This window comes from Arvicola amphibius, chromosome 3 (genome assembly GCF_903992535.2).
Source record: "Arvicola amphibius chromosome 3, mArvAmp1.2, whole genome shotgun sequence".
Classification (NCBI taxonomy): domain Eukaryota; kingdom Metazoa; phylum Chordata; class Mammalia; order Rodentia; family Cricetidae; genus Arvicola; species Arvicola amphibius.
Window position 1 is genome coordinate 51153412 of NC_052049.1, and position 12117 is coordinate 51165528.

The window sequence follows — 12117 nt, forward strand, 5'->3', positions numbered from 1 at the left end:
GTCATCATTTTATTCCTCATTTACTCATTGGCATAGACTGGGGACCCTCTTTTCGTTTGCCATGTACACATCTTTGGTGATGTGTCTCTTCAGGCCTTATGCTTGGTTTTAAATCAAATTAGCTTTTTTTTTTTTTTTTTTTTTTTTTTGGTTTTTCGAGATAGGGTTTCCCTCAAATTAGCTTTTTTAAAATTGAATTTGAAGAATCCTTTATATATTTTGGGTAGCAACCACATATTGGCCTGATTTTGCGAATATCTTCTTTTAGTTTATCTTTTGACTCTTGATAGTTTCTTTCACTGAGCAGAAATATAAAATATGTTTCGGTTAAATTGTGAAGGATTTGATTTTCCAAGTTTAAAAAGTTGTGTTCTGTCCAAAACAATGCTGTCTTTAAATTGACCTTTTTCCTTCAACAATTTTCTTTCTGGACTTGGTGAGTTTTATTGATCTGTAATCCACAAACATCTTTAATAAAAAGTTTTACAAATACAAAAGAACATAGCTGGTGCATTGTTCTGACTTTGGGGATTTCGTACCCCAATTTTTTCAGGTTAACCTGCTATTAACGTGGAGGAATAGAAAATGCCTTCCATTGCACAGCAGAATTTCAGGTTTTGTTCCAGTCTTACACAGCCGTTTGATGGGAGCCTCTCTGGCGTCTTCCAGAACAGGAATGGCAGGAAATGTGTCTTATGTTGATTGTTGAATTGTTTCATTTGTTGAGCTTCCTCTAGAAGAAGCTGTGTACATGGGAGGAGGCTGAGGAAGTCCCAAGGAGTCCAAAAGGTTTCAGAAAACAGATTTTTCATGGAAAGTGTTTCTATTTTGACTCACATTTTCCACAAGCTACATTTTATTATATGTGATATGCTAGGATAGTGTAAATTCCTTAGGTCAGGCTGAGGCAGTCTGCAGGCATAAGCCAGGCTATCCATTTTGAACCCCTTTGATTTTCTTCACCATATTCTACCCTCATCAGACTTCTTTGAAACACAAGGTTATAATTGTCACTTTATGAAGTATCTTCTAATGATAATGATAATGAGCTCCTGGATTGAATAAACAAGCATCCATGTTAAGTGGAAGCCGCATAGCAAATCAGTGTGTTTTGACCATTTCAGCAAGTGCCTTCACTAACTTGGGTTGGCTCAGCAGCGTTTATGAAAATCCTAAGTCAAGAAAATAAAAAGCATTCTTTCCAAACATTTTTCTAACTGTGATAGAAATTGAGAGTTTTAAAAAGAAATTATGTTAATATAAAGTATGGGTATAAACTATATGACTTGAATTGGTCTGAACTTTTTTGGTGTTAAAGACTATTCAAAGTCTGTGTTAGCCAGGGGTGGTATCCATGCCCCTGATCCCAGCACTTGGGAGGCAGAGGTAGATGGGTTTCTGTGAGTTCTAGGCCAGCCTGGTCTACAGAGAAAGTTCCAGGACAGCCAGAACTAACAGAGGGTTTCCAAAACAAACAAACAGCAACAGCAGAAAAGACAAAAACCAGTATCTGTGATAGAGAGGCATCGTAAGACAACGAAAGAAAGCAGACTTCGGGGTCACCTGTTTTCCAAGCCCAGCCCTCCCATTTGCCAGCCCTGACTTGGAGCAAATTACTTAATCTTTATAAACTTTCATTTTCTCATCTATGAGAGTTATAATTGTTATCTCAGAATTGTTCTGACTGTAAATGAATTTATGTGGGAGACACTTAGCATATTACATGATATACTCGGTAACTGTCACTTCTACCTTAAAGTGAGCGGCACTGCCCCCAAGCCCTTGCATACCCCTCTCTGAGAACACTTTATATGAATATCTATCTCTTCAGTCCTCCAGACGTTTTACTGTTAGTTTCCTTCCACTTTACAAATAAGGGACAAAAAGACTAATTTAACCAGTGTCAAGTAACTGATGAGCGGCAACACTGAGACTCAAAAGAAAGGCCTTATTTTTAACCCTAGTGACCCGCGAGTTCTCAGAAGTAACAGACGGAGGAAGGTAGATGTTACGGCCTCAGATTGGGATGTGAAAGCTTTTGGAAGGAAACCGGGATAAGTGAAACCTGGAGTGAGCGCTAAAGCAGAAGAAAGGTCCCAAGCAGTGGGCTGTGCTCTGGGAGCCCGGAGAGTGACTAACAGAGATAGGAAAGGAAAGTGGAATGTGTGAGTCACCCTGGGAGGTTTCCTCTGGCAGCTGCATGCTCGCCTTAGTCCAAGAAAGAATAGATTGCTGAAGAGGCTGTCACAGCATTAATTTATGAGTGTGAGGGGAGTTTTCCCACTTGGTTTGCTTTCTATTTATCTATGCCTTTCTAGATTATCCTAGCCTAAAATACTTCAGATGCCACTCCCTTATTCTTACTTCATCCATATTTTAGGCATATTGTTACTGTTATAGATTATAGATTTCAGTTTTTATTAATCTCCATGGTTTGTCATCCACAGTCAGGGCCATATGACCTTATTCAAATTTGAAGTGTTAGAAAAAGCAGTGTGAAATCAGGATAAAACATGAAAAGGTGAAGATGAAAAGTTCAGTTGTCCAGGACAGTGAATCACTGACCTCTAGAGTTTTCTGATACTGCTTTAGAAAAAAACTAACTCTAATATATTGGTATCAATATATTTATTTTTCCTATCTGCCTCCCTTCCTGTCTTTCTTGAGGGGAAAAAATTTAAGGCAGCTAAGGTCATTCTCCCGAAGGCACTCACAGTTTATGATCTCATACAATAAGGACCATGTTGAAAACAAGTAAGAGAAGATTGATTCTCTGGCACGGAAGAGAAAGACCCAGCTGACTTTCATGGGGATGTTTGAGTTGATTCTTGAAAGCTTGTGGCAGAGCAGAGAGGCTTCCACAGAGCCCAGCCGGTGCAGAGCCGCTCAGGCTGGGGACTCACAGGAGTAGACCTGTAGATATTCAGTCTCTGCTAGACACATGTGGCCTGGGGCATTGTTTCTAAGAGAGGAATTGCAGCTTTAGTCCCCCTGCTAGAGGACAGCTAATGTGTCCCTTCTAAGGAAGACCTTGGAACAGGTATTCTGTAGAGTGAGGTCCAGACTGAAGAGCAGCATGGGGGTGGAAGGGGCACATTATATCTTTGTGGCTCTCCGCACGAGGCAGGTTGCTTTCATTTAAGAGATTGGTTGTTTCTTTGGACTGTTTTCCTCCCTCTGGGTTACTATGTTGTGCCGCCATTGATCCTTTCAGTAGTAGACTTCATTCATTGAACTGGTGCCATGTACCAGATCTTGTTCCATGTTCCATGTGTATTGTATTTGTTTTATTTCTGTTTTATGATTTACCTTAATGGTCTAGGCAACTTCCTTATGTGTTGATAAAATTAAAACTGTCACGTAGCTGCCCTTTGCAGAGTAAGCTGGGGAAGCACACATACAACATAGTAGAGGCCATCCGTAAAAAGCAAGCTATGAATAGGTTGCTATATAACCCCCTTTTTCACTTGCCTATTTGATTTCTATCTATGTTTATTTCTCTTTTTTTTCTTTTAATGCAATAATTTATTTTTGAAGAGACCAAAAATTCTAAAGATTATAATTCTGCCTTGTTATATTTGACATATAATATTAAAAGTTTATGAAAATATGCTTCATCTTCAGTTTTCAATTGAATATTTGTACAGAATAACAATCTCAGACTTTAGCTCTTGTCCTGGCTAGATTTATGTCAACCTGACACAAGCTAGAGCCAGGGAAGACTGTCTATTGAGAAAATCTCTCCAGAAGATCAAGCTGTAGTCAAGCCTATAGGGCATTTTTTAAATTAGGGATTGATGTGGGAGGGCCTAGCCCGTTGTGTGTGGTGCCACTTCTAAGCTGGTATCCTGAGTTCTAAAAACAAAGCAGTCATGAGAAGCACGCCAGTAAGCAACCTCCCTCCATGCCCTTTGTCAGCTGCTGCCTCCAGGTTCCTGCTCCAGGTTCCTGCCCTGTTCGAGTTCTTGCCCTAACTGCTGTCGATGATGCTGGAAGTGTGAACGAAATAAACCCTTTTCCCCCAAGTTTCTTTTGCTCGTGGTGTTTCATCACAGCAATAGAAACCTTAACTAAGACAGCACTGCAAAAGTAGTTTTACGAAAGGATCATTTACTTTGTGTTTCAGCATGTTCATGTGCACATTATTGTGCAACATTATGTCATGCACCACAGGTATAATCTCTTATTGTGTATTTCCTTTGTTTCCATCTGAAGACATTAACATTTTGAGTCAAATGGGAATTGTTTAATTTACCTAAATAGAAGCTTTGAGTTATGAGAAGTTTCTTCAAATTTGTTCAGCAGTAAGCATGATTTGACGCAGGCAACTGGGATAGATCATTTATTCAATAATACTTGTTAAGTTTTTGCTATATTCCAGGGAGGGTAGAAAGAAGAGTTACTAGGAAATGATATTTTCAAATAGGCTGTCAGTCTGGGCAGAGGGCTCAGTGGGTAGAGTATTTGCTGTGGAAGCGTGAGGACCTGAGTCTGGGTCCCCAGCACCCAGGTGTGATGTCTGTAACCCCAGCACTCCGCGGGGAGACAGCTGAGTTCCAGGAGCTCCCTGGCCAGCCATCCTAGCTCAGACAGCAGCTCTAGGTTTGGTGAGAAATCCTGTTTCAGAATATAAGAGGGAGAGCAACAGAAGAGACCCAAGACACTCCTGCCCAAGCACATGTGCATGGGTGAGCATTCACACTCACACACAAATTCTTAAAATAATAGTAGTAGGCTCTCTCTGTGAAAATAAAGGCAATTACTAACCTTAATAAACAGCAATAAACTGTATACCCATAAATACAAGGAAATATACACCCAATAGGTAAGTAGATTGATAGGTGGATAGATGAGAAGATTGGCAGATAGAAAGATACCTTCTGAATTAAAATTTATGATGAATGATGTTTTGATATCATATTGTCTAAAGGTATATTAACTTTTTAAAAATTAAGGTTGACCGATTTGCAATGGAATTAGAACGGAACCGGAATTTGAACAATACCATAGTTCATGTTGACATGGATGCTTTCTATGCAGCTGTAGAAATGAGAGACAATCCGGAACTGAAGGATAAACCCATTGCTGTAGGATCAATGAGTATGTTGGTAAGTAGGTGAAGTTCAAAAACAAAAAGGAAATTTCATAGGCTTATTCAGGTCAGTTTTCTGAGGCTTGCCAGTTTGCTAATACTTTGCTACTTTTCTAGGTGGTTTACACATACTCAGTTTCTGAAACCTTTCAATGTAACTGATCCTACTCATTTCTCTTTCCACTGGAGAAAAAGGAAAACAGAAATAGTTAATAAATTGCCCAAAGATACAAACTCAGTAAAATAGCACAATAGCTTTTGTATCCTTCTATTGAAAATTTACTTCTTCAAAAGGGTTCTAGTGAGGGTTGAGAAGAAAAAGCAAAGGAAATGTTATGTTTAGCCAGAGGTTTTGAAATTGGCTTGTGGGCCAAGTCTAGCCTGTCATCGTTTTTTGTAAAGAAACTTTATTGGAGGAAAGAAGTTATGGCCATTTATTTATTATTGTCACACTAAAAGAACACAATTGGATAGAGTTGCATAGTTGCTAAGAAAACACATCTGCAAAACCTGAAGAGATTATGTATTTTCTGAACTATTACAGAGAGGATTTGCCAACCCCTATTCTTGAATAATGTAGTTTACTAATATGTCTCGAATGTAATTAATTTTCCCATAACTCAGAATCATTTGTTTTTATGATTGCTAAGTTGATTTTTTTTCTGACCTAACAGGAGCCATGCCTATGACTGAACACATAATTAAAAGTAGCAGCCCATTTACAGCCATACCACCCAAAGCCACCACATCTCATCTAAAATAGCAGCGAGGATAGAAAGGCATTCGCATTACAGAACACACAAGAGAAACAAGGAGAGTTCCTCCCTGTTGTCGACTTTCCAGTGCCTGAGATACCTAAAACCTCTGACCTACCATTACGTTATTATGACTCTAATCTATCATGGATATGTGGGCAGATACTGATCGTCTGGTTCTTAAAGTTGAAATGTACTCTCTTTTCCTATAAACCAGCAATGAAATTTGAAAGAAAATAATTGATACATGCATACGTGCTTGCTTACACACAGATTCTGTGGCCGTGTTTGAACTAAACTCACTGGTTTGGGAATTCACAAATTCTTTCTTTCCAACAGTTTCTAACCTAAAAATTGAGACTTCAAGTTTAAGCTTATTATTTTCATATTAAACAAAGACTTAGGTCCTTTTCTATGTGCTAACTAATAGACCCTTCTGGAGAGAGTTGAAGCTAATTGTTTTTGTTTTAGTAAATGCATAGAAAGTTTACCTACAGGGTAATGGGAGTGCCACTACATGTTTGACTCTTTCAGTCTGTTACACATAGAATTTTTTGGTGAATTTGATGAATTTTTGAAATTTTCTAAGTTGGCACTGAGAATCAGGATTTAGACTCCATGACAGCATCCATTGCTGCGTAAGCGACCTCTTCTGTTCCCGCAGACAACTATGTTTTTTCCTTGTAATTCTTTACTTTATGCAGGTTTCAGTAAGGCGAGTTGGTGGTGTTTTCTGGGATTAGTTAGCACCATCCAACAGGGGAAATTCAAGATGGATTCACTTCTGCTGTGGTGATTAAAGTGGCTTCTACCTCTAGCGTCCCCATTTCCTTGTCATGCAGTATTGTAATATACCTTTTAATATGCTCTAAATGCTTGTGGCTGCAGAACCATAGAAGTCAAAAGCATAAGCTGCAGGTTCTTAAGACTAAGGCTTCAGGACTCACAGCATTATTCCCTTTAATTCTTTTAGTTTAAGTAAGTCATAGGCAAAATTACTTGGCATGAGGAACTAGACTCTACCTTCTGATAAGAGTAAATGTAGGCCTTGCGGTGGTGGTGCACACCTTTAATCCCAGCACTCAGGACGCAGAGACAGGCAGATCTCTGAGTTAGAGACCAACCTGGTGTACAAGAGCTAGAGAGCTAATTCCAGGACAGCCAGGGCTACACTGAGAAACCCTGTCTTTAAAAACAAAAACGAAAAACAACACCAAAAGAGTAAGTATAGGGGCTCAGTGATTAAGAGCACTGGCTGCTCTTCCAGGGGACTCAGGTTCAGTTCCCAGCCCCACATGGTAGCTCACAGCTGTAAGTCCTGTTCCAGGGGATCTGACACCTACACACAAGCATACATGCAGGCAAAATCACCAGTGCACATGAAATAAGAATAAAATTTTAAGAAAAGAGTAAAGTAAAAATATTGTGGCTAAACTAGGCAGTGATGAAACAGCCTTTAATCCCAGTGCTCAGGAGACAGAGGCAAGCAGATCTCTGAGTTTTAGGCCAACCTAGTCTACAGGGCAAGTTCAGGACAGCCAGAGCTACACAGAGAAACCAACCCTATCTTGAAAAACAATCCAACAAACAAACTAAATATGTAGGTAGGTAGGTGGATAGGTAGGTAGAGATAGATTAGGTAGGTAGATAGATAGATAGATAGATAGATAGATAGATAGATAGATAGATAGATAGATAGATGTAGGTAGATAGATAGATGATAGATATAGATGATAGATATAGGTAAGTAGATAGATAGATAATGGCTACTATTTACAGGGTACTACAAACGCAAAATCTGACGAACTCAGACCTCATAAAACTATTCAATATTATTTACTATTAGTTTCATAGCACATCTACTATCAGCCAGACTTGGATATATATGATATTACAGAATACCTTAAAACCACTGAAGTTTAATTACTGAAAATATTTTTAAATTATCTAAAGCCAGTATTTGTCATGTAGAACAGGCTAACCTTAACCTCAAACTAGTAGTTCTCCTGCCTTAGTCTCCTGATGCCTAGATATCCACCACCACGCCTGTTTTAAAAGAATTTTTTATTAGTTCAGTCCTACTTATTACTTATTATTATACCATGTTATAAATTTAGAAATAACAATGAGACAGGGTCATGGTTTTTTAAGAAAGTCGAGATGTGGTTCAAGACAGTGCTTTTAAAGAAATGCCCTTGAATTGAAAATGCACATCAGTAATGTGTTTCTTATGAATGCACTGATCAATATGTCCATTTAGGGTTGTTTATTTTTCCCTATGCGGTCCATTTTCTTTCAGGCTACTTCAAATTACCATGCAAGGAGGTTTGGTGTCCGTGCAGCCTTGCCAGGGTTTATTGCTAAGAGACTCTGCCCACAACTTATTATAGTGCCCCCAAACTTTGACAAATACCGAGCTGTGAGTAAGGAGGTAAGTGACTGTCCCACCCCAAACCCTCTCACTGGCTTTCTGTCACCTGCTCTCAAATGTCATGATGTGGTCTTGGCCCCAGCGGAGGGTGAGCTGTTTATGGTGTATCCAGAACATACCGTTCTGTTCCTGACGCTCTGCCTTCCATGTATTTTTCGTCTACTCTCAATCTCTCAGTTCTCTACCATTTCTCAAAACTTTGTAAAGCCTTGGTAATTAAAGCATAGCGTTAATTTTAAATAATTTTTCTAGAGTAACCTAATATTCCTAATTTATAGAAGCTACTCATTAATTTAAATCTATTCTAAATTAAATTTACATAATTATTTTGTTGTTGTTGCTTGTTTTGTCTCTGACTGGCCTGGAACTCACTGTGTAGCTCAGGCTGGCCTGGGTCACCAAGCCTGTGTCTACTTTAAACAGAAACAAAATTCACTTCATGTGATTAGATTGTTTCATAATCTTACAGAGCTACTTGATCATGTTTTGCCTACAAGACTTAAAAAAAGGGATATTCTCTTGGTTTGAAAAGAATAAAATATAGTGATTTGTTTACATAATTTAAAATCCTGAACTGTCCCTGTGAAAAAGTATCATTTCTTTGATTTTCACTAAAATTGATCTATGGTACAGTGTGGAGACTTAATTCCTTGGTTAAGATCTAGAATGCTGCATGTACATCACTTTTGGACTGCTGTTATACAGTGAAGTGTATCATAGAGTATTGTCTGAGCATGACTTGTAGTTCCTGCACTGTGGAGACAGGAGGATCAGGAGTTCAAGGTCAACGTCAACCACTCAGTAATTTTGAGGTCAGCCTAAGGTATATGAGCATCTGTCTATCAGAAAAGAAAGAGGAGAAGGAGAAGAAGGCAGCTATCTAAATATAAATAATAAAACTATGGTGTACCACTCTTATTTTTCAAGATTTTTTTGTTAATTTTTAATTGTATGTATGTGTTTATGCCTGTGTGTGGTAGGCACATTTGTGTAGATGCCTATGGAGTCAGTAGATTTCCTGGAGTCAGACTCAGAGGTGACTGTGAGACGTCTGACATGGGTGCTAGTGGCCAAACTCTGGTCCTCTGGAAGAGCGTGTGTGCTCTTAATTGCTGAGCCAACTCTCTAGTTCTGATACAGTGCTTACAATCATTTAGACATGCAAGTGAGCTTTAAATTCCCTTATTTTTATTCTATCTCATAGTCCCTAGAAATATTGCCACCATACTAAAACAGGTTTATTCATTCAAAAGCAGACTCTTAAATCAATTGTTTTGTTCCTACTTTTGAAAAAGTGGTAGGCAAAGAGAACATATTTTAAATAATTTTTTCTGTAATCACAGTTAAAAAAAACAAATAATAGCATGAGTACAGGGTTTGGTAATTGAAAAAAATCTTATGAAGACTTTGTAAGAAAGACCTTGAATCATGCTCTAGCTTAGTAAAACTTCTGACAATATGACATGAGAACTAAATTATTTTTAGTTATCTATCATCTGGTTGGAAAAATCTTCAAATTTGAGCAACGTCTTGCCAGTTAATATAGCATATGAGTTTTACATGTAAATGCAGTATCGATGCATTAATGTTTCTGGCCTGGCTAATAAATTTAAGGAGCATCTGTTTTGTCCAAATGTTAGGGTAACCTTGCTGTTGTTATCAAGTGCTTGGTGTTTGCGGGAGCAGTCAGTCTGTTTTGTTCTGTGGTGGTGTCCGATGGAGAGGAAGAGAGCAGTATGAGGCCGAGCCTCCAGGAGCATGGCTCATTCAGTCTTAGAGGACTGCCAGGCACAGACTTTCCAGTGTCCTCTTCACCAGAAAGATACCATTCGCACCTGTTACAGAACGGTTCCTCTACAAGAACAAAGCATTTAAAGCACTCTGAATAAAAGAATGGCAAGTTTTACATCACCATTTTCTAAAATTCCCCTCAGTTGCTCGTGACTGTGTTAAGATAGAACAGTTACTTTTTTATAAAACAGAAAGTTCTCCAATGAAGCGAATGAAAGCTTTTAAATGTTAGATGAAGACTAACGACTCAGCAAAGATATTTTCTATTAACTAGGTAATTTTGGCAATCCTTCCCTCTTACTTCAGCTAATTCTTGTGTAGTTGAAAGACAAACAGCAAAGAGACTCCTTCATGATCTTATGTAATCAAGTTACCCCATATAAAAGGCTTTGCTGAACTATATTAGCTGGAATTCTAATCTTTGTGTATTGCTTGCATGTCACAAAGAAACTCCAAATTTTCATCTTTCATTTAGTGCAAGCATGCCGTTTTTCTATAGATTTATCATATTTTCCAGTCCAGATTCCTGTAAATAATAGCTTTATTTTGTATGAGTATTGTTCATATAATATTAGCTGACATGTACTGCTCTCTAAAAACATGATAGTACTTTACATTCCTCTTTTAAATAAACAAAAAAATCTTCAGAAAAGAGATGAGAGGGAATACTTTTGACTGGCCACGTTAAACCTTAGTCACTTTCTCTTTGTTCCTACCGGAATATTGTGTGAGATTTATTTGGCTTGCTTTGTGTTTCTAGATGTAGGATGCTATATTCAGGTGGCATCAGATGAGGCTATTTCACAGTCTTCTGCCTTCATGATCTATTTTAGTGCAAAAGAGAATTTGACCAATATCCACTGGTAGTAAATTATTTATCCCTTAAATCCGTGAGCTATTGATTGCAGGATCATTACTATAGTTGCAAAGTAAGAATATTAGTGCTTTTCATCAGATATATAAGACAGGAGGTTTTGCTGTGGCAGCAGAATTTAAACTTTTGTTGTGGTTGTTCTTTCTGAAGGTTAAGGAGATTCTTGCTGAATATGATCCCAACTTCATGGCCGTGAGTCTGGACGAAGCCTACTTGAACATAACACAGCACTTAGAGGAGAGGCAAGATTGGCCTGAGGACAAAAGAAGATATTTCAGCAAAACGGGAAACTCTGTAGAAATTGGTAAGCAATTTATTAGAACTACCAACTAAATAGTAGCAGAAATCAGCCTTTGAGTCACCCCAATTAATTCAGTTGTGTATATAGGATAGGATGAGATCTGTCTTTGTAAACATGTAAAATCAGAATGTGAGCTATAAGTACTGCAGTGTCTTTAAAGTCAGATGGCAATGTTGGTTCTGCAGGCTTTGAGGATCTGCAGAGTTCTTCTCCAGGGTAGTTGCAGAACAGTTATTTTCTTAATTTCGAAGGGTTTAGATTAAATAGAAGCGGAGGAAGTTCGGCCTTTTTGTTGTTGTTGTTGTTGATAGAAATCAGATTTTTAAAAAAAGATTAGCCTCAAATACACTAAAATCTCTGTTGATTTTGTTTTTCTTTGTTTCTCAGGTTTTCTTTAATCTAGTTGTAATACGATAATGTGACAGTTTTCAATCCTGCAAAGATTTATGACCTCGCTCTCCCTTCTTCCCCATACACCTTACTAAGGCCTTACCATAACTCAGGGGTTGGAGGAGTAGTGGACTCAGTGCCTCCTCTCCCACTCGAAGGTGGAGACCTTATTTAGTTATTTTTATTTTCTGAGTCAAAGTCTCTTTCTGAATCCAGAGCTGACTGATTTTCTGGTAAGCTCTGGGGTTTTGTTGTCATTGTGTCCTATCACCCCTGACCCCTGGGTGCCCCCTTCCCCACCAGGCTTTTATGCAGGCACTGCAGAGCCAAGCACAGTTCTTCAAGCTTGGTTAGCAAGCGCTTTATCCACGAAGGCATCGCCCCAGGCCCTCCATGACTCTTCTGTACAATTGAAAATTTCAGGACCCCATATGTTTTTCAAGCAATCCTTTTATCATTTATCCAAAGCATTCTGAAGTTAAC

General features: G+C 38.4%; 1 protein-coding gene across 4 annotated transcripts in view; it reads left to right on the plus strand.

Annotated features, from left to right (window-relative positions):
• The window catches only part of Polk (DNA polymerase kappa), a 58401-nt gene that overhangs the window by 29606 nt on the left and 16678 nt on the right, over positions 1-12117 (plus strand). For all 4 annotated transcript variants that reach the window (XM_038322532.1, XM_038322534.1, XM_038322533.1 and 1 more), the window contains exons 4-6: positions 4956-5108; positions 8147-8278; positions 11094-11247. In XM_038322532.1, the coding sequence (XP_038178460.1) occupies positions 4956-5108; positions 8147-8278; positions 11094-11247 (439 nt within the window). The remainder of the gene's footprint in view (positions 1-4955; positions 5109-8146; positions 8279-11093; positions 11248-12117) is intronic.